The 23,754-nt window shown below is 43.7% G+C and overlaps 1 protein-coding gene and 2 pseudogenes across 1 annotated transcript; all 3 read left to right on the forward strand.

Moving 5' to 3' along the window:
- LOC108636625 (interferon omega-1-like) lies at positions 1 to 589 on the forward strand. The gene has a single exon (XM_018052813.1). It carries the CDS (start codon positions 2 to 4, stop codon positions 587 to 589), a length of 588 nt encoding a protein of 195 aa, XP_017908302.1. The 5' UTR covers position 1.
- On the forward strand, positions 8,917 to 9,486 carry LOC102173182 (annotated as a pseudogene).
- Positions 15,178 to 15,766, forward strand: LOC106503959 (annotated as a pseudogene).

Below are 23,754 nucleotides of genomic sequence, written 5' to 3' on the forward strand. Positions count from 1 at the left end.
CATGGCCTTCGTGCTCTCTCTACTCATGGCCCTGGTGCTGGTCAGCTATGGCCCGGGAGGATCCCTGGGCTGTGACCTGTCTCAGAAACACGTGCTGGTTGGCAGGAAGAACCTCAGGCTCCTGGGCCAAATGACGAGACTCTCCCCTCACTTGTGTCTGCGGGACAGAAAAGACTTCGCTTTCCCCCAGGAGATGGTGGAGGGCGGCCAGCTCCAGGAGGCCCAGGCCATCTCTGTGCTCCACGAGATGCTCCAGCAGAGCTTCAACCTCTTCCACCCAGAGCGCTCCTCTGCTGCCTGGAACACCACCCTCCTGAAGCAGCTCCGCAATGGACTCCTGGACCAGCTTGTCGACCTGGATGCCTGCCTGGGGCAGGATATGGGAGAGGAAGACTCTGCCCTGGGAAGGATGGACCCCACCCTGGCTGTGAAGAGTTACTTCCAGGGCATCCATTTCTACCTGGAAGAGAAGGGATACAGAGACTGCGCCTGGGAAACCGTCAGAGTGGAAATCATGAGATCCTTGTCTTCATCAGCCAGCTTGCAAGAAAGGTTAAGAATGATGGATGGAGACCTGAACTCACCTTGACATGACTCTCACTGATTCAGATGCCCCATCATCTTTGCACACTCATCTGTGGCCATTTCAGAAGACTCTGATTTCTACTTTACCCACCGAATTGATTGAATTACTTCAGCCAATGCTTTGTCAGTAGTAGATGAATACATATAAATTTTCTTGGCTGCAGGTGCATCAGGCCTGAAGTGAAGACTGCCCTGATTTTATTGTTTGTTTGCTTATTTATTTTGTTATATTTATTCTTTGATCTCCTCCTATTTATTTTTCTATATAAAATATTATTGTTTATATTGTATTAAAATTTAACAAATACAGTCACATTTTTATTTCATTACATCTGTCATTTGTTTTATTTATTAAATATTATCAAGGTGAACTTCTTGAATTTTTTACTGTTTTATGTTTAGTTGCTAGGTCAAGTCTGAATCTTTTGGGACCCAATAGACTATAGACCACCAGGCTCCTCTGTCCATGGGATTCTCCAGGCAAGACTACTGGAGTCTGTTGCCATTTCCAGGGGACCTTCCCAACCAAGGATAGAATCTAGAATCTGCATTTCAGGCAGATTCTTTACCGTCTGATCCACAAGGGAAGACCCTTGGTTGAAAGAAATGAGAGAAAAAGGGATTTTGTAAACTGAAATTAATTATTTATGACAGTTACTGGGTCATCAGTTCAGCTCAGTTCAGTCACTCAGTCGTCTCTGACTCTTTGCGACCCCATGGACTGCAGAATGCCAGGCCTCCCTATACCATCACCAACTCCCAGATTCCACCCAAACTCATGTCCATTGAGTCGGTGATGCCCTCCAACCATCTCATCCTCTGTCGTCCCCTTCTCCTCCTGCCCTCACTCTTTCCCAGCATCAGGGTCCTTTCAAATGAGTCAGCTTTTCCCGTCAGGTGGGCAAAGTATTGGAGTTTCAGCTTCAACATCAGTCCTTCGGTGAACACCTACGGCTGATCTCCTTTAGGATGGACTGATTGACTCTCCTTATAGTCCAAGGGACTCTCAAGAGTCTTCTCCAACACCACAGTTCAAAAGCATCAATTCTTCGGCGCTCAGCTTTCTTTATAGTCCAGCTCTTACATCCCCCAGGACTGTGAAAATAAACTATCACTGATGAGCCACCAGACACTGGGACCTTGTTAGAGCAGCCTGAACCAAGACACAGGGCATGGCACATTTAGCTCCGGCAGTCCACTAGTTGAGGTTGTATGGAAATATTTCATGTTCAAAGCATACATGACAGAGAAGAAATTGTCATGTGTAATTATTCTCAATCCCCTTCTTCAGAAAGAAAACGGATAATCTGCACTCACAAGTAAAAACCATAGAGTCTGAATCAGAGAGAGAAGAATGATGGCCCACCTGGAGGACATCTAAAGGACATTAAGAGCACTGAAGAAAGGAAACAGCAAGAGAAATGAGGCAACAGGGAAAAATGTCCTGCCTTCTGGTTCTTCCCAAGGGATGATGGGGAAAACATACCTAAAATAATTTTTATTTTAATATATTTTGAAAAACACTTGGATATTTAAAAAATCATTTAACCGTTTAGCCAATTGTTCCCTATCCATGGCTGGATCCAAATATTTGCGTGAACCATTCCTTTACTCAGTAACCAGTCAGAGAGGGGGCAGTGAAATTAACCAATTTGCTCAACTTCATGTTTTGGTGAAAGTCAGTAAATTTCAGTATCTTGAGAATTCAAATATTTCCCCTTAATTCCTGAGTTTTCCTGCCAACTTGTTCAAGAAGAAATCTGTTGGTTTCATGTTCTAATTTTTTTTCTTATGATCCATGAATAGGCCAGGAAATATTTTTTTTTTAGTTTAATCTGTACAGGGATAAATATTCTGAAGGCAGGAAGTAACAGCTCCCCGGTCCTTGGTGCTGGTGGAGGCCGTGCTCTGACTCACTCCCAGGACATCCTGGACACCTTCCAGGGGTCCCATCACCACCACCAGGTTCCCTGTCTCTGAGCTGTGGCTGGATGGCACCAGAAGGGACCCGAATCGGTAAAATCGACCCCCAACTCACTGACTCCTTGCCTGAAGCCCTTCAGTAAATGGAATCCTTCCTGGAAAATAAACCACAAAGCTCTAGGGAAGGCTCGGAAAATGCAAGGTTCTGAGCTTCCAACCAGAGAATACTGTCGCTGGCAGGACTACAAGGCTCTCTCTTCAGCTCTCAGCACGGTGAAAAAAAAGTTTCTCCCCGCAATAGTAAATCAGGATCAAAAGACTCACTGAGGATGCTGTGCCCAGAACTGCAAACTCTCCAAAGTGGGCATCCCAAAGGAACCTGAGAAAAAGAGCTCTTTGGCCCTCCTACAGCAGTCTGGAGAAGCGCACTGTCCAGGGCTCAAGGGAAGGATATTTTATTGCTATTTTTGAGTTGCTAAATACAGTGTTCAATCCTGCCTGACTCTTTGCAACGCCATGGACAGCAGCACGCCAGGATTCCCTATCCTTCACTATCTCCTGGAGTTTGCTTAAATCCATAACCACTGAGTTGGTAATGCCATCCAACCATTTCCTCCTCTATCGCCCTCTTCTCCTCCTGCCCTCAATCTTTCCCAGCATCAGGGTCTTTTCCAGTGAGTTGGCTCTGCACATCAGATAGCCAAAGTACAGGGCTTCCCTGGTAGCTCAGATGGTAAAGAATGTACCTGCAAGTGCGGGAGACTCGGGTTTGATCCCTGGGTCAGGAAGATCGCCGGAAAAGGGAATGGCAACCTACTCCAGTATTCTTGCCTAGAGAATTCCATGGACAGAAGAGCAACTGGCTGGCTACGGTCCATGGGGTCACAAAGATCAGACATGAGTAAGCAATAACGTTTACTTACTTATTGGAGCTTCAGCTTCATTATCAATCCTTCCAATGATTCTCACGGTTGATTTCTTGACTGGTTTGATCTCCTTGCTATCCAGGGGACTCTCAAGAGTCTTCTCCAGCACCATAATTTGAAAGCATTGATTCTACTGCACTCAGCCTTCTTTCGGTCCACCTCTCACATCCATACAAGACCATTGGAAATACCACAGCTTTCACTATACAGACGTTTGTTGTCAAAGTGATGTTTACTCTTTTTCACACGCTGCCTAGTTCTGTCATAGCTTTCCTTCCAAGGAGCAAGTGTCTTTTAATTTTGTAGCTGCAGTCAATGTCCGCAGTGATTTTGGAGACCAAAAAAAGAAAATTTGTCACAGTTTCCACTCTTTCGCCATCTATTTGCCATAGATGTCAGAAGCTTAGGTGTTTGGATATTGAGTGTTATGCCAGCTTTTTCAGTCTCCTCTTTCACCCTCATCAAGAGGCTCGTTAGTTCCTCTTCACTCTGCTCCATTGGATTGGTATTATGGTATTTTATTATTTATTCCTCTCAAAGTTGTTAAGAGCATCCATAAATATTTCAGGAGCTAAACAGAAAGCAATGTTATAAAATTGAGATGAATATTCAGCAGACAGGGAATTAAAAATTGATTTCTGAAAGGAAACATAGTTAAAAGTACTTCAAAATAAATATGAAGAAAAATAACCTAAAATTTTAAGTGATTTTCAGTTCTGAAAGATTTTTAAGCCTATCTATACTGTGGTATTATTATATATTTTTATATGAATTTCATATAAATATGTAATTTGGTACATTACTATTTATATAAGTAAATATCCTCCATTAAAAGTCATTCTTCAAACTCATTCATAAAGTTAAATAAAACTCAACAGCTTTTACATTTAATGTACACCTTTCATTTTATGGCATTGTTAACCCTAGGGGGAACACAACAAGGAGTTTTGCGTTTTCTTTTCTTATGTATAAAGATATGCATGGAGTGCAAAGATGGATCCACAGCATAACTGTGTTGTCAAAATTTCATGGTGGGAGTAATTAGGAAGAAAATATCTCAGAAGACTCTGTCAATAGGGAAGGGGAGGCAATAATGAAAAAAAGTTTGAGAAATGCTGTCCTAACCCATTTGAAAAGTGCAAATTGAAAAGCAAAAACAAAAGTAGAAAGTAAGAAGGAACTTTCAGAAAATGGAAACCGTGGGCTCCTATTTAAGACACAGGCCTGAAGGAAGGTCTTCAGAGAACCTAGAAAGCAGGTTCACAGAGTCAGCCACCTCCCCAGGCCAGAAGCATCTGCAAGGTCCCCGATGGTGCCAACCTGGTCCTTGCTCTTGGCTCTGCTACTGCTCAGCTGCAACGCCATCTGCTCTTACAATTCAAGCTTCTTCAACAAAATAGCATAGGCTGGGTATTTTGCAAAGACCAGAAATGTATTGGCCAAAGTTAATTCTCGAGTCTGGATATCCGAGAACTGTGTGTCAGTTTAGTCCAGTTGTGGTGAGAGCCTGCTTCTGGTCTCACACTGCAGAGTTCTCTCGTATCATCACAGGGCAGGAGAGGGACTAGTTTATATCCACCCCTTTTATAAGGGCATTATTTCCTTTTGTGAGGCCTCCATCCTCACACCCTAATCACTTCCCAAAAGGCCTGTCACCTAATATCGTTACCTTGGGTTTATGACCTCATGATATGACTTTGCTGGGGTCCTAACCATTCAGAACGGAAATGTCTTTAAAGTCTGCATGCTTGGCATGTAGAAGTAAGAAAATAGTCACACTGACAAAAAAGAATGAGCAGGTTAGTAGGCAAAATAAAGAGACCAGGGATTCAGATCCAAACTCTAGATTTTCAACCTGTTGTAAGGCTTTAATTATTACATGTCAAAACCTGGAAGCCAAACTAAAATGAAGCTCCCGAGCCATGCAATGGAATAAAACAGAGCGTGGAAATGATCATTCATCATTCCTTGTGAGGAGTCTCTGAAGTATCTCAGGTCAATGTAGTAGTAATTGCCAGGTCGATAAAGACCCACCAAAGAGTATTGTGGTAAACCGCCTGCTCATTGCTGTGAGCTACGAGCATCAGGGAGGGTTTGAGTTCAGATACATGGCTCTGTGTACGACACCTGGCATGTTTTTTTCTGTCATGACCTCAGTTCAGGTCAGTCGTTCAGTCATTGGTGACTCTAATGACCCCTGAACTGCAGCACGCCAGGCTTCCCTGTCCATCACCAACTCCGAGAGCTTGCTTAGAGTCAGTGATGCCATCCAACCATCTCATCCTCTGTCGTCCCCTTCTCCTCCTGCCTTCAATCATTCCCAGCATCAGGGTCTTTTCCAATGAGTCAGGTCTTCGCGTCAGATGGCCAAAGAATTGGAATTTCAGCATCAGTCGTTCCAGTGCATATTCAGGACTAATTTCCTTCAGGATGGACTGGCTTGTTCTCCTTGCAGTCCAAGGGATTCTCAAGAGTCATCTCCAACACCACAGTTCAGAAGCATCAGTTCTCTGGCACTCAGCTTACTGGTCCAGCTCTCACATCCGTACATGACTACTAGAAACACCATAGCGTTGACCATACAGACCTTTAGGCCAAAGTAACGTCTCTGCTTGTTAATATGCTGTCTAGATTGGTCATAGCTTTTCCTCCAAAGAGCAAGTGTCTTTCAATCTCCTGTCTGCAGTCGCCATCTGCGGTGATGTTGGAGCCCAAGGAAATAAAGTCTGTCACTCTTTCCTTTGTTTCCCATCTGTTTGCATGAAGCTACGGTACTGGAAGCCATGTTCTTGAATTTTGAATGTTTTAAGTTTTCAGCCAGCTTTTTCACTCTCCTCTTTCCCTTTCATCAAGAGGCTCTTTAGTTCCTCTTCCCTTTCTGCCTTAAGGGTGGTATCATCTGCATATCTGAGGTTATTGATATTTCTCCCAGCAGTCTTGATTCCAGCTTCTGCTTCATCCAACCCAGCCTCTCACATGATGTACTCTGGATATAAGTTAAATGAGCAGGCTGACAGTATACAGTCTTGATGTACTCTTTTCCCAGTTTGGAACCAGTCCATTGTTCCATGTCCGGTTCTAACTGTTGCTTCTTGACCTGCATACAGGTTTCTCAGGAGACAGGTAAGATGGTCTGGTATTCCCATCTCTTGAAGCATTTTCCACAGTTTGTTGTGATTCACAAGGTCAAAGGCTTTAGCCCTGTCGATGCAGTAGAAGTAGATGTTTTCTGGAATCATGACCTAATTGAGGACAATTAGGGGTGAGGCATCCTCCTGAGTTTAATACAGTGCTGGGCAAAGGCTGAAAAGTGTGTTGCACTTGCTACGTGAAGCCCCAGACCCCATTTACCTTCAAGGAAGGAGACTCCTAGTGGTTTTAGCAACAAACTCAGTACGACAGGTACCAGCAGGAATAGAGTGGAAATACCAAACTATTGGTATTTCATTATCTATTGAAATGTCTATTATCATTCCAGGAAATAGGGCCCCGATGAAGCAAAATAGCTTGGTCATTTGTAAATGCCTTCCAATAGTAGGAGGAAATCTGAGAAACTGCTTTAGCTACAATTACTTGTTGAGGACTTCCCTGATGGTGCAGTGAGTAAGAATCTTCCTCAGGAGAGACAGATTCGATCCCTGGTCCAGGAAGTGCCCACCTGCCACGGAACAACTAAGACAGTGCTCCCCTGTTGCTGAGACCCTGCTCCAGAGCCCATGTGCTGCAGCTCCTGGAGCATGCACGCTGGAGCCTGAGGAGGCCCACACAGCAAGGAAACCAGGCTCTGCGAGGAAGAGCGGCCCCCACCTGCCACGACTGACAGAAGTCCGGGCAAGCGGTGAGGACCCAGGGCACCCAGAAGTGAATAAATAAATAAACACCACAAAACAGCTTGTTGAGTGATTACACTGGGCCTGGTACAGAGGATACCACAGAGAAGAAGACAGAGTTCAGTCACTACAGAGCTGATTTGCCAAACACGGTCACAGGTCTCTTATTTGAAGTTTGGAACATAAGGGGACAAGACAACATAAAATCCACTGTAAAATGAATTCAGGAGCAGAGCCAAAAGTTAAATCTCCCATGAAATAATATTTATCCCGTTCTGAATTAATTACAAAGATGGTTTCCTTTTATTTGAACACGATAGACTTGGACTGGAACTTGAAAGTCATTTGGCAAATCTGAAATTTGGTGCAAAGGAACAGAGAGAAAGATTCACATGGATGGTGATTCCTAAATCATGGCTTCTCACTGGGGATAATGCTACTTCCACACATGCAGGCATTAGTTTTCTGGAATATGAACAAATCTTGTCATTACAATGATTAGTTATTACACGTCAAAGCTCAACCTGATACAACAAAATCTAACCCCTTAGTATTTATTTCTGTCTTTGGCCTTTCTTGTGTCTCATACATAAGAGAAGCATTGAGATTGAGTTTATGGAATATAAACAAATTGTATACAAGGCCAGTGGTACCATCTAAGGTGACTAGATGGTTCACTGGAGGACTTTCCATCATTTGCTTGATCTCAAAGTCATATTGTGAGAGCTGCCCTTTCTGTACTTCTGAGAAACCATTGTCTGTCTCATGCATGTTGCTTATGTTTGAAGGTCACTGTGATTTGGGCTCCAGAAATTACATAAAAATGGAAAATTTATTTGTAAATAAAATACAAAAATGTTATCATTTCTTACAAAATTCTACAAAGGTTCAACATGTCAAAGTCTTAAAGAGAAAAAATGTTGATAATATCCAGATGAATATCTAGCAGGCAGTAAAACTAAAAATTATTTTCTGACATGAAGAAAATTTAGCAATGAATACTTAAATTAAATATTAAAGAACTATTTTTAAGTTATTCAATGATTTGAGCAGCTTTGAATGACTTTTAAGTATGTCTATATCTTGGTATTATTAAAAGTATTTATGTAAATTTTATTTCAATATGTAATTGGATACATACCTACTTATAAAGGTAAACATATGACATTAAAAGTCACTCAGAAAACTGTTTATAAAAAAAATAAAATTCAGTAGCTTTTACATTTAAATTATAGCTTAAAATTTTATGTATTTCTTAACTACACTGAATACAAAGAGTAAGATTTACACCTCCTTTTTCTATGTACAGAGAAAAGATATTGATAGAGTACATAAATACATACACAGTACATCTGTGTTATCAAAATTTCACAGTGCAGGGCAATTAAGAAAATATATCTAGAAAGGCTCTGTGGGCAGAAGAAAGAAGGGCAACATAAAAAAAAACGATTGAGAAGTGCTGCCCTAACCCACTGGAGAGTGCAAACAGAAAAGCAAAACCAAAAGCAGAAAGTAAGAGGGAACTTTCAGAAAATGGAAACCATGGGCTCCTATTTAAGCCCCAGGCCTGAAGGAAGGGCTTCAGAGAACCTACAGTGTAGGTTCACAGAGTCAGCCACCGCCCCAGGCCAGCAGCATCTGCAAGGTCCCTGATGGCCGCAGCCTGGTCTTTACTCCTGGCCCTGCTGCTGCTCAGCTGCAACGCCATCTGCTCTCGGGGCTGCCACCTGCCTCACACCCACAGCCTGGCCAACAGGAGGGTCTTGATGCTCCTGTGACAACTGAGGAGGGTCTCCCCTTCCTCCTGCCTGCAGGACAGAAATGACTTCTCATTCCCCCAGGAGGTGCTGGGTGGCAGCCAGTTGCGGAAGGCTCAGGCCATCTCTGTGCTCCACGAGGTGACCCAGCACACCTTCCAGCTCTTCAGCACAGAGGGCTCGGCCGCCGCGTGGGACCAGAGCCTCCTGGACAAGCTCCGCGCTGCACTGGATCAGCAGCTCACTGACCTGCAAGCATGTCTCAGGCAGGAGGAGGGGCTGCGAGGGGCTCCCCCGCTCAAGGAGGACTCCAGCCTGGCTGTGAGGAAATACTTCCACAGAGTCACTCTCTATCTGCAAGAGAAGGGACACAGCCCTTGTGCGTGGGAGGTTGTCAGAGCAGAAGTCATGAGAGCCTTCTCTTCCTCAACAAACTTGCAGGAGAGATTCAGGAGCAAGGACTGACACACACCTGGTTCAACACGGAAATGATTCTCATGGACCAACAGACCACACTTCCTCCTGCGCTGCCACGTGGAAGACTCTCATTTCTGCGGTCATTGCGCCCTGAATTGAATCAGTGTGTCAAATGATTTCCGGAATATTAAGCAACATGATGTTCTACTCTATAGGCGCTGGTTCCTCACTGATGCCGAAGCTGATCTATCTATGTATTTAACTACCTGGACATTTATTTATTTAATATTTATTTAACTATTTATAAATATTTAAATTATTTTGCTGATAAAATATTATGTATGTATGCTGCTGCTGCTGCTAAGTCGCTTCAGTCGTGTCCGACTCTATGAGACCCCATAGACGGCAGCCTGCCAGGCTCCCCCGTCCCTGGGATTCTCCAGGCAAGAATACTGGAGTGAGTTGCCATTTCCTTCTCCAATGCATGAAGGTGAAAAGTGAAAGTGAAGTCGCTCAGTCGTGTCTGACTGGGAAAATGTATATTTTGTATTTAGTCAGTTTATGATTTTTCTTCCTTTATTAAATTCTTACTGTAAAAGACTTACTTTGTTTTTTCGTTAAGACAGAAACACCAAGCCTGAATGGCAGCTTCATTAAAAAATGCATTTTACGATTCCTTGAGCCCTCTTTAGGATCTGCACGTTAGAAGTAAAAATACTCTAGCTCTAGCTGTGTTGTTTGCTGCTCTGAGGAACTTGAAGTGAAATAACCCCTCCAGCACTTTTCGTAACTCTGAAGTTTTTCAAAAAGAGTAACCTAAAAACAACGATCAAAAAGAAAAAACAAAAAACAAGCAAACCATGCTTCAGGATCTGATGAATCCTTGGGAAGGATTTTCTGCCTCTTGTTGGTTGTGGAATTTTTTTTCCCTGGAAAAAAATGGTAGAGATGCTTGAAGACGTGGTATTCAGTTGGCAAGAGCTCAGGTGAGTATCTTATCCTTACACTCAAATGTCACAATCGTTCACTTCCTCCTAGTGTAGAAACCCCCAGAGTGCTCTCCTCATTCACTCTGCATGAAGGCGTCCTCTCCACTCATACAGCTGTGTCCTTCTCCATTACAGTTTCTGGTTGTCAATTTCCCCTTACGACTGCAAACCACCAACTCAAAGCAGAACCAGAGTGAAAGTTCTAGCTCTGTCAGACACTCTCCTATGACTTCACCTGCTCTGCCTGCCAAGCACTCAGGTCCAGACTGTCTAGCCTCCCAGAGAAACACAGTAAATAGAGGGAACCATGCCCCACAGTGAACAATGGTGGAGACACCAGGGGCTCCTCTGAGCGTGCACCGAGGCTATTCCATGTGCTGGTTGCGCTAGGAGGAACTCACCTGGTTCAGGAATCTCATTTGAGAAAAGTCCAAAGCACTCGAAACTTGGAGTTGAAAGTCAGTAGCAGCTTGAGAACTTGGAAGGAGAACAGAGATGTTTAAAGTGTTTCCTGGAGCAGCAGCGGGTCCTCAGGACATGGAACAACACAGATGAGCTGCACTGAGGCAAGTGCTTCTCCACAACATTCCTTTTCAGCGACAGAGAAGACTGAAGCGGATGCTGAGAGTAGAGACAGAGCACGAAGGCCTGGCCACCAGCTGTGTCCCCAGCACGGGAGACGCTCACCCCACAGCAGCCTGCAGAGTCCTGGAAGGGATGACGGTCACTCCCGTCACAGCTGCAGACTTGTGTCTTCCTTAGGACCCAGCAAGATACCAGAGAGCAGGGCAAGAGGTGCCTGGGGACAATGCAATCCAAGGAAGTTATTAAATTCCATCTTGGTGTCTTTGCATCTCTGAGAGACAAACCCAATCAAACAAGATTGAATAGAAGGGGCACAGGCAAGGCTTTTAATACATTTAGCAACAGTGGGCCAGAGCTTTCCTCGCAGGACATATGTTAGTAACATGCACATTGGAAGAGAACAATTTCTCAAAGTAACAAAGATCTTTGTGGAAATTCATGTATTTAATGTAGGCAATCTTCAGGACATTGATGGATCAATCATCTTTCTGTTCTTTCTTTGCAACATACAGCGCTCAGCAGCTGTATGTAAAGTCAGAGGGACTTTTGAAATAATTTTATTCACTTATTCATTTCTCACTGTGCTGTGTCTTCACTGCCGCACGGACTTCTCTCTAGTTGTGGCAGAGGTGGGTCCTCTCTAGTTGTGGGGCACAGGCTTCTCACTGTGGGAGCCTCTCTTGTTGGGGAGCTCAGGCTCCAGTGCACTTGGCTTTGGTGGTGAGGGCCCGGGGTCTAGAGCACAGGGCAGGAGCTGTGCCCCCGGGCTCACTGTTCTGCAGCACGTGTAGCCTCTAGGACCGCATGGGGTCCTGTTGGCAGGTGGACTCCTCACCACTGAGCCTCCAGGGAAGCCCCTCAGGGAACGTTTAAAGTACATGTGGTGTTGGAGAAGACTAAGGAGATCAGCCCTGGGATTTCTTTGGAAGGAACGATGCTAAAGGTGAAAGTCCAGTATTTTGGTCACTTCATGCGAAGAGTTGACTCATTGGAAAAGACCTTGATGCTGGGAGGGATTGGGGGCAGGAGGAGAAGGGGATGACAGAGGATGAAATGGCTGGACGGCATCACTGACTCGATGGACGTGAGTCTGAGAGAACTACAGGAGTTGGTGATGGACAGGGAGGCCTGGTGTGCTGCGATTCATGGGGTCACAATGAGTCGGACATGACTGAGCGACTGAACTGAAAGGAACTGAGTGGTTTGGAAATCTTGAGGACTAGGGTCCTAAACAAGTAAAACACATTCTGATATTACTGCTAAAAATATCATTTCATAACAAATTATTTTCTAAATAACCTTTTCATGTCAGTTCTATAGTATTACTTAATGATGTTTAATAGGTTGAGCTAGAAATTTTTAAAAGATAACTATACAAGGCTTTGAGGTTTACTTCACAATTCAAGCCAGTTTCTCCCTGCTAAGGAGAAAAATGTTCACTGCTCTGTCTATGAAGCACACGTGCGCTTCCATCTGGGTCTCGCATAGGCCTCCTCGACACCCACATCTTGACCAGAGGTTGGGACATAGAGTAGAGCTTCTTCACTGGACTCCGTCAGTAGACACCGGAGTGACCTGGTGGGACTGGAGGTGAGAAACGCAGGTGTCTTCCTTTCAAATGAGAACAGCAGGTTACCTGAGGAGGTCTCCTGGAAGGGGTCCTTGTCAACAAAAACAAACACACCCAAAAACATGACTCCGGAGAGTGTACTTTACTGGGAGGACTTGCTGAGGACTGCAGGCCAGAGCGCAGCCCCCCTCAGCTCTGAGGACCTGCCCCACGCACGCAGAGGAGGTCAGCATGCAGGCGACTGTGGCGAGGGGTGACGTGCAGATAAACTCACATCTCGGGAGAAAGCGGCCGAGAATCAGGAGGAACAGATGTCTCTCTGAAAGATTTTAGAGCTTTCTACCCATGAGAAGCTGTAAAATTGAGTTCATCAATTTTCTCCGGAAATTATCTAACTATCAGAAGGCCTCTTGTGTTAGTTTTCCCAGAGCACAGAGTGCCTCGTTCCTGATCTCAACCCTGAACTCCTATCAGGGCGTGTTGGAGGGCAGGGACTGCAGTGGGTAGAGACTTCATTCTGCAGAACCTGATGCTGAAAGATGTTTCATTCTCATCCTGAAGGAGAAACGTCAGAACTCATGTGGCGAGAGACTGTTACCTGCGTTTCTTTGTTCTTAAGCTTACAAGAAAGGTCAAGAGGTTTAAATACATAGAAAGTACGGCTTACCTCTCATAGGGTTAACAAAATTATTTTACTATATTTCATTGAAGAAACCACTCATAAAAGCTTAGAATTCAGCGAGGCTTGTGTGATCAGACTTCCCCAACCAGGGACTGAAATCAGGTCACAGCAGTGAAAGTGCTGGATCCTAACCACTAGACAATGAGCAAACTCCTGCTTCTCTTTTAGCTGGCAGAACAATCTACTCCCTTCCAACTACTTAATAGTGATGTTGTCTATTTATGATTAGATCTTGATGTTGCGGACTTCAGACCACACACTGTGGCCTACAAAACAATAGGTCGTGACCCTTTGACATTTGAAATGGATTAAGGTATCTTTGTCAACTCATTCTCCTCTATCACTTATTTCATTGGTTCCTTGATGTCGTGTTCATTTGCACCCCTCCTTTTTTTTTTAATTGGATCTTTCAGACAAATCAAAGCCCCCAAGGTTTGCTCTTGAATCTTTGCTATGATTGGAATAGTTCAATATGATTGGATTGTCTAGATTTATATTTTTCTCCAGGAGTATAAGTGAGTGTGACCATAAGAGCTAATGAGAGGATTCAGTTAAAATTCTAAAGAGCTTGAAAAGTGACTAGTCCATTAGCAGCAGGTAATCAAATTCAGCTATAATTTTTAATATCATAATTACTATTATCCAGATTAAGTTCAGGATGTTTTGCAATCATTTAATTCTATTTCATTCTAGTTTTTTTCAAAGCATCTTCTCCTTGCCTGAGTGGATGTATGACCTAGACAGATGCTCAGCAAGGCTGGTCTCCAAGACACTGCCAGAGAGGGTTAGTATTCCAGCAATTGGCATTCTAGTTGTCCATCTCTTGTTAGGTGATGGGCTTGACTTCTTCCTTCTCTCCTGAAACAAACCCTACGTGCATTAATTGAAAGAAAAATGAGGTAGCTGATCTTGCAAATTAAGGACAGTCGCTTGACCTGGGACTTAACTTTCATTGAGCTTCTGTCAGCAGCAGCCATGGCCCAGCCTTTCTGTTGTTCATACTGGCCTCATGCTTGCCCTCTGCCACAGCCTCATCCCCAGCTGTGCTGCACTGAAGTTTGCTAACTCAGAAGACATCATTGTGTCGGGGAAAACCACTTCCCTTCGTTCATGTTCAGACATTCAGACTTAGATTAGTTTCCTTTTTGCCCACAAAACAACTGTGGAGCTTTACTTTCTAGGAAAGTGGCAAAGGGAAACAACAACAAACAAACTCAAGTCTTAGATTTGGCAGAGCTCAGCCCGCTGCCTTCCTTCACTTCCCTGTATGTTTCTAACCTCAACGTGAAGTAGAACTAGAGCAGGAGCAGCAAGACAAAGCCTGGCCAGCAAGTCACTAAAAGAATGTAGACTAAGTGAAAAATTATACTCGAGTAAAGGAAAGAAGGCTATTTCTCCCTGAACGAGTAGCCTGGTTCTCACCGTCCTTCGTTTTCAGAGGAAGAAAGAGACAGAGGAACAGAGACGCCCAGTGGAATCAACTGCCTGAATGAATGACTGAAACTCACTACATTCCGTGACATAAGCTTCCAGTGAGAGACACCATCACTGAATGTCCTTTCTTCAGCTCTGAGACTCTGAGCAGAAAAGTGTTGAACAGTTTAAGTAAAAGTGTGGAATAATAAAAAAGTTCTCATTTAATTGACTCATATCCAATCAGATGGGTACATTTGAAGTTATTGGGAAATAAGTAAAATTAATACTTTAAAACGATCACAATTTCTTTGATCATATTGTGGATACATAAATGAAAATCAAAAAAGGAAGTGAAAGTGTATTAAAACAATTAGAAAATGAAAATTACCATGTTCTCTATTTAATGGCCTCGCTTAGAAAGCATGGCATCAGAGAACCTACCTCAAGTTTCACTCAGACACCGTCTCAGCCAGCCCAGCAGCAGCCGCATCTTCCCCATGGCCTTCGTGTTCTCTCTACTCATGGCCCTGGTGCTGGTCAGCTACGGCCCGGGAGGATCCCTGGGCTGTGACCTGTCTCAGAACCACATCCTGGCTTGCAGGAAGAACCTCAGGCTCCTGGGCCAAATGAGGAGAATCTCCCCTCACTTCTGTCTCTAGGACAGAAAAGACTTCGCTTTCCCCCAGGAGATGGTGGAGGGCGGCCAGCTCCAGGAGGCCCAGGCCATCTCTGTGCTCCACGAGATGCTCCAGCAGAGCTTCAACCTCTTCCACCCAGAGCGCTCCTCTGCTGCCTGGGACACCACCCTCCTGAAGCAGCTCTGCACTGGACTCCATCAGCAGCTGGATGACCTGGAGGCCTGCCTGGGGCAGGTGATGGGAGAGGAAGACTCTAGCCTGCGAAGGACGGGCCCCCACCCTGGCCATGAAGAGGTAATTCCAGGGCATCCATGTCTACCTGCAAGAGAAGGAATACAGCGACTGCGCCTGGGAAATCCTCAGAGTAGAAATCATGAGATCCTTGTCTTCATCAGCCAGCTTGCAAGAAAGGTTAAGAATGATGGTTGGAGACCTAAACTCACCTTGATATGACTCTCACTGACTAAGAGGCCACATCACCCTTGTACGCTCCCCTGAAATCATTTCAGAAGACTCTGATTTCTGCTTTAGCCACAAATTTTCCTGAATTCCATCCATAGTTCTTCTCAGTAGCAATAAGCAAGTAGATAATAAAAAGTATTCAACTGCACAGGGATCAGTCCATAAGGGATGACTGCCATGATGTTATTTATGTTTATTTATGTATTTATTTTATCTCATCATATATATATCTTCATGTAAAAATGTTTGTCTGCATTGTAATAAAATTTAGAAAACATGTTCATTTCCTTAATCTTCTAATTTGTTTTATTTATTAATTTCTTATGAAAGTAATTACTGTTTTCATTATGAAGAACTAAATACTTATTTGGTCTACATAAACCTATCGTAGAATAGCATTTGTCCATTTATACTACAGAATAGCCGTATCACTTTTCAGGAAATGATTGTCAAAAGGTAGAATTTCTGGATCCCTGGCAGTCCAGTGGAATGGACTCCATGCTTCCAGTGTGAGACGCTCAGGTGCCATGGATACCTGGTCAGGGAACTAAGATCCTGCAAGCTGTGGAGTGCAGCCCCCTCCACCCAAAAGAAACAGATAGAAAGGAGTCTCTGAAACGGTGGTAGATGAGTAGTCCTGAAGCCACAAGTATGACTAGTTTATACCCAATCACCAGAGAATGGTTGGTGTCAGTATGTGGGGGGAGGACTCCCCTCCTCCAGGGAAGCTGCGAACATGTGGTGCTGAGTGGCTGAGCCTGACTCCTGTTACTCTTCCTCCCGCCTTCTCCTTGGTCCTGCTTTACTGAACAATCCACTCCCTTACACTGTATCTTCACTGCCTCCAACACAGGAGCTCTGTTCTGTGATGGTTTCTGGCTTCAAAGTTTCTCTGAGTGGAAATCACTGGAAGAGAGCACAAGTGAAAGGAGAGTTCTAGAAGTTTCAAAACCTTTGAATGCAGCTCTGCTATTTAACAGCAGTGTGACCCTGAAAAGTATCACAAACACTAAGGAGAAGGATATGGCAACCCCCTCCAGTATTCTTTCTTGACAATCCCATGGACAGAGGAGCCTGGTGGGCCACAGTCCATGGGTCACAGGAGCTGGACCTGTCTGAACCAACTTAGCATGCATGCAGGCACGCATTCTGTCTTGATCTTCTTCTCAAATATGGGGAAATAACAGTAGTTTTTCATAGGACTGCTATTTGGATCAATAAGTCCATATTACAAGCAGCATAAAAGTGTGCTTGGCACAGATAATCAGGACAGTGAGTCCCAGAGTAGCTGCCCACAGGGAGCAGACTGGTCAGCTGGCCTGAGGCAGTGACTGAAAGGCAGCACTGGAAAGATGCTAGGTCTTTGGTAACAATATTTAACTTGGGTGCTAGTTTCACAGTATATTCAGTGTGTGAACTCTCCTGTGCTCAGTGCTGAAGACAATTCCAATTTCTGTGTTTCAGATTTCTAGAAGTATTCTTAGGAAGTCACAGAAATTCTTTGAGAAACAAGGATTAGTAGAAAATGCTTTGATCTATCATAAAAATGAATAATAGGGAAATCATGGAGATCTCATATGAATGCAGAAAATCACACACATTACTCCTTAATCATGTTTCTTGCTTCTTTAGTGTGAGAACTACTCTACTACTTCTTGAAGACATTTCTAAAATCACCTAATCAACTCTCTGTTGGGTTTCCGTCTTTCAGCAGCAAGGCAGAGGCAGGAAGAAGAGAGCAAGGGCCATGCAGTGTGAGGTTCTGCTCTCCAGCCCTGGGCTGGCCTGGGTTTGATCCTAGTTGTTTTCCATAAAGACTTCAGTCCCTAAAGGCTGGCAGTGTCACCTCCTAGAGTCGGTCCTTCTCAGAAATTAGTGCCTTTGAGGAGATACTGCTACAAGTGTATGCAGGTGTCTGATAACGGAAGCGAGAGTCTTTCTCTGAACAAGGGGCCATGAAGTCAATATTGTTGGTCAAAACACATAAACCTTGCACATGCCTACTGCCAGCTGTCCATGATAACAATGGTACATTAATCTATATTCAAGACCATATAAGTCTTCTTATGTTCTCACACATTGACCAAAACAGGGTCTTATCATCCTTTTTAGTTTTTGCCAATCTGACTGGTGACACAGAGCATCTAGCAGCAACCATTAGTTTTCCTTTTCCTAATTGATGGTGGTTGTCATGTCATACTCCAGCCTTCTCGTCCATCTCTTGGAATCCGTTCGGGAAAACTCTGAAAGAAAAGCAATCTGCAGGCAAAGGAGAAATGTACTGAAAGGAACTGGAGCCCCAGCATTCCAGAGTAGAGGTGAGAGGAGCTGTGGAGTTGAGACTTTCATTTTAAGACCAGGACGCTAGAGTAGGTGACAGCCTTTTCCCATCATATCCACTGGAAATGCAGGTTTCTTCTGTGAATTTCTGATCCATAGGCAATGAACCCTCTGCTCTTGCATTGTCACTTTACCCAGGTAAAGGAGTTCATAACTCATTTTTGTTCAAACTCTGTGATCTCCAGCTAGAAGACACACAGATTGCAACGTCCTCAACCAGATCCCAGGCTCCACACTCACACTGCACTCCTGCCATCTGGCTGGAATCCAGTCTGAGTTTCATTTGTGACAAAGACACTTGTAGCTTTCTTGTGTTCAGGGCCCAGAACTGTTTTCCATTCAAACTCATGAACTAGGTCATGATCTGCTCTAGTTTTCAGGGCTTTAAAACTCTGTCTTGATGGTGATGCCTTTCGAAGATGCGTGCTGAAATCATATCCCCAACTGCCTATTTCACAGCTGATACCTACTGAGCACACATTATGCTGAAATCAAAAGCATTTTGATTGCGCGTGTTTAAGAAACTAATCCATATGATTTGACATTTCGAAAAAGTTAATGAAACTCTCCAATGAAAAACTGACTACATAAAAAGATGGATGTTCAATAGATGATTCTTGATTAAAAGACATGAGATAAAAAAGGAATTTGTTAGTTGAGATTGGTTATTTAAGAGAAATATCAATAACCTCAGATATGCAGATGACACCATCCTTATGGCAGAAGGTGAAGAGGAACTAAAAATCCTCCTGATTTAAGTGAAAGAGGACAGTGAAACAGTTGGCTTAAAGCTCTGCATTCAGAAAACTAATATCATGGCATCTGCTCCCGTTACTTTATGGCAAATAGGCGGGGAAACAGTGGAAAGAGTGGCTGACTTTACATTTTTGGGCTCCAAAATCACTGTAGATGGTGATTGCAGCCATGAAATTAAAAGTTGCTTACTCCTTGGAAGGAAAGTTATGACCAAATTAGATAGCATATTCAAAAGCAGAGACATTACTTTGCCAACAAAGGTCTGTCTAGTCAAGGCTATGGTTTTCCCAGTAGTCATGTATGGATGTGAGAGTTGGACTGTAAAGAAACCTGAGCACCAAAGATTTGATGCTTTTGAACTGTGGTGCTGGAGGAGACTCTTGAGAGTCCCTTGGACTGCAAGGAGATCCAACTATTCCATTCTAAAGGAGATCAGTCCTGGGTGTTCTTTGGAAGGAATGATGCTAAAGCTGAACCTCCAGTACTTTGGCCACCTCATAGGAAGAGCTGACTCGTTAGAAAAGACTCTGATGCTGGGAGAGATTGCGGGCAGGAGGAGAAGGGGACGACCGAGGATGAGATGGCTGGATGGCATCACCGACTCGATGGACATAAGTTTGTGAGAACTCCGGGAGTTGGTGATTGACAGGGAGGCCCGGAGTGCTGCAATTCATGGGGTCGCCAAGAGTCAGACATGATTGAGCGACTGAACTGAAGTGATCTGAACTGACTCGGCCATTATTTGTCAAATATGGCATTCCCTCAGTGAAGAGAGATATATACAATGTAGCAATTTTGAAAACAGCACTGATGCTTTTGCTTCCACTAACGCCAGCAACTTACAACTACTGTTGCAGCATAAGGAAAACATTTCAACTTGATGTGAGTTTAAAATGTATATATTTTAAAAGATTTTTCAGACGATTAACATTACAGGAGAAATTTACCTTTTATATTAATAGTGAATGAAATAATTTTCTCTTTCCCTTGGGGCACCTGTAAGTCTCAGTCTTGTCCCCAAGTTTTCCTTCCCACTGGAGGGTCACAGTATCAGGCAGATTTCTGTCCGGACGTCGTCTTCTATTCTTCCAGTCATTTCCCATATTCAGGTAATTTGGTAGCAGCAAGTATGCTTTACCTATAGCCACAAGTACCATCAGCTTGGGGTTTTCTACAGAGGATTCACTGAAATGTTTGTAACCCAATCTGAGCAGGGGTCATATCTCTCAAGGACCTTGTCCATCATGTATCTCAATTTTATGGTGAGGATCACTTAACAATCTATGAGTCATTTGGACAATTAAATATGATTATTTTATAATTATTAGAATTAATAATTTTGTCAAGCACAGTTAGACTCTCAGTAATAACTACCACTTGATAATTTCAGTTTGCTTCTTATACAAAATAATCAGGATACTTTGTAAATCGCTCAGCTTATCGAGAATTTGGAGGGAGATATTAATGGAAATAAGAGATTTGTAACATTGAGGTATGAAACAACAAAGGGACAGCTTGTGTTAGAAGCAAACGAGGGAAATAAGTGAGAGTTCAGTACACGTAGTGGGCACAGGTGTTTATGCTGTGGATAGGGAGTGTGGAATCTGACCTTCATTATTAGATTAGTTCATTCACACAAAGTCTTAGCAGGGGGCTCTTGGAAAGGAGAATATTAACTCATTTCACTATGTTGGAAGGATTAAGTGAGTCCCTTTAGAGGCTAAGGAATTTGTAGCTGTTGTCACTGTCATTTTTGATGAAGACTGAGTGTCTGGGGAATTTGTCTGGTGAAAGTGTTAGTGGCTCAGTCGAGTCTGACATTTGGTGACCCCGTGAACTGTCGCCTGTCAGGCTCCTCTGCCCATGGAATTCTCCAAGCAAGAATACTGGAGTGGGTTACCATTTCCTTCTCCAGGGGACTTTCCCGACTCAGGGATTGAACCCTGGTCTCCTGCATTGCAGGCAGATTCTTTACCATCTGAGCCAGCAGGGAAGCCTGGTAGGTCCTTGGTAATTAGGTTCACAGTGTAACATTTATAACATTTAATGAGCAAACAGTCCAGGATGGATGTGCCATGAAAAGTGAGGGTAGCATCAGGGAATGTGTTCTTTCTCCTCAAATAAATACCAAGAGTGAAACAGATCCTAAGGAATCCTTGCCATAAACACAGTACCTTGGTATCTTCTTATTACCATGTCACAGGCTGAATGCGTGTGTGTTCCCCAAATTCATATATCGAAACCCTACCCCTCGAGACTCCCTGACGGTCCAGTGGCCAGGACTCCATGCTCCCACAGCAGGGAGCCTGAGTTGGATCTCTGCTCAGGGAACTAGATCCTGCATGTGGCAAGCCAGAGTTCCCATGGCCCAAGTAAAAACCCTGGATGAAGCAAGGAAGAGCCAAGATCCAGCATGCTTCAGCTAAGACGTGGCCCAGCCAAATAAGCACATAAAATAAATCTTTTTAAAATTCTTAAAAAAGCCACAGAAACCCAACCCATCAATATGAGCCTATCACAAACTGGAATATTAGGGAGATCACTAGGGTTCAGCTCAGTTCAGTTCAGTCGCTCAGTCGTGTCCGACTCTTTGTGACCCCATGAATCACAGCACGCCAGGCCTCCCTGTCCATCACCATCTCCCAGAGTTCACTCAGACTCACGTCCATCGAGTCTGTGATGCCATCCATTAGTAGCAAACAAAATTCAGTTATTATTTTTTAATACTATGATTATGATTACCCAGGTTAACATAATGATCTCTGGAATTATCTGATTCCCTTTTATTTAATTTTAGTTTTCACAAAGCATCTTCTCATTGTTGAGCAGATTTGTCACCTAGACAGATGCTCAGCAAGGCTGGTCTCCAAAATCCTGCCAGAGAGAGTTAGTTTTCTAGCAACTGGCATTCCTTGTGAGCTGATGGATGTGACTTAGTTCTCTCCTAAAACTGATCTTACATGGATTAAATGAAAGAAAAATGAGGCCACTGATCTTGCAAAGCAAAGGGCAGTCAACTGACCCAGAACGTTTCCTTCATTGAGTTTCTGGCAGACCCAGCTCTGTCCCAGCCTTTCTGTTGTTCATACTGGCCTCTTCCTTCCCCTCTGCCTCAGCACGTCCCCAGCTGTGCTGCACTGAAGTTTGCTAACTCAGAATACGTCACAGTGTCAGGGGAAAGCCACTTCCCTTTTTTCATATTCATGACATTCATATTGACATTGGTTTTCTTTTGGTCTACATTTGTTTTCTCATCTCGAATTTTACTTTCTAGGAAAGTTGCAAAGAAAAACAAAAAAATCTAAAGTCTTGAAAATGATAGAGTACAGCCCCTCTGGCTTTCTTTACTTCCTTTTATTGTTCTCACCTCATCATGAATTAGGACTAGAGCAGGAGTAGTGAGACTCATCTTGCCAGTATGTCAATATAAATTAAAACAACTTCAACTGAAGAATCACCCACAAGCAAAGAAAGAAGGCTATTTCCCTCGACTGAGTAGCGTGAGTCTCACTGCCCTGCATTCTCAGAGGAAGACAGAGACACAGGAACAAGGAAGCCCAGTGGAATCAACTGACTGAAGGAGCAGCTGAAGCTCACTGGGTTCTGTGACATAAACTTCTGATGAGAGACAGCAACACCACTGAATCTCATTCCTCCAACTCAGAAACTCTGAACATCACACGTGTTCAGAAAATTAAGAGAGCTGAATGATACAACCTACACTTGGTAAAATTAAAATTATCTCTCTACTAAAGGTAAAATAATGGCAGCTGGATAATTCCTCTGTCCACTTGCACAAACACACTAGCGCTCAGCGCCTTAGCACTACTGACTCAGGACACCCGGAGACATGGGCCAGGAGAACAGGTGTCACCACTGGGAACTCGGGTCCTTCCATAAACACTCCAGGGGAGGGGGTGGGGTTTCAGGAAGATGATTTCCTTTCCCAGCAAGTAAACAAGCCCTCCACAGAAAGGAGATTTTCGAATCCTCAGGATGTGGTGAGCCTGTCCTCATGGAGGGAGTCCAGCAGGTGAGGAAGGGACTCGGTCACTCCAGAGGACAGGGGGTGGCTCCATGTGATCTCTCCCTGTGAGTGAGGTGCTGCTGGGAAAACACAATCATCCCAGATGTAGAGTCTCCTCACCCATGTTCCCCGAGAAGAACCAGGATTCTGGTGGGGGTATTGGCCCAGTCTGTGGAGGAAAATAGGTATCCAGGATGAAAATGGGGGAAAGAAAGAGCGATGTCTGTAATAGTCCTGACTTCCTGGTTCCCTAAAACACAACTGCAGGATCTGTAGGAACATGTTCTAGATGGAGGAGAAACGTGAGAAGAGCTCATGGACTTGTAACAATCACACTCTTTTCTAAATCAAACTAAAGATAACCATCTTCTGTTTCAAAGACCATAATTGCCAGAGTAATCTGGTAAATCACTTATAAATACAGAAACCATAGGGCTGAGGGAGCCTGGTTTCCTATGTAAAGTAAGAGGGAAAAGTGGAGCCTAAGATCAGGGCTACAGATGTGTTCATGGACAAGAGGAGAGCAACATTTATGCATGAGACAAAAGGCAATAATGTGTGTAATTACACACATACGTCTCTCCTGAGTTAAGAAAAAGACCTTTCTCATTTGATTGATAAATATCCATTTGGATGGGCACATAGGAAGTTATTGGGAAATACACAAAATTAATAGTTTAGATTGATGACATTTTCTTTGATCATACTGTGAATACATACATGAAAATCAAAAAAAGGAAGTAAAAGAGTAGAGAAATGATTAGAAAATGAAAATTACCATGTTCCCTATTTAAAGGCCTTGCTTAGAGAGCATGGCATCAGAGAACCTACCTCAAGGTTCCCCCAGACGC

The sequence above is a fragment of the Capra hircus genome, chromosome 8 (assembly GCF_001704415.2).
Source record: "Capra hircus breed San Clemente chromosome 8, ASM170441v1, whole genome shotgun sequence".
NCBI lineage: Eukaryota > Metazoa > Chordata > Mammalia > Artiodactyla > Bovidae > Capra > Capra hircus.

Coding starts and splice junctions, on each gene's coding strand:
- LOC108636625 (XM_018052813.1), top strand. CDS start 2: ATGGCCTTCGTGCTCTCTCTACTCATGGCCCTGGTGCTGGTCAGCTAT.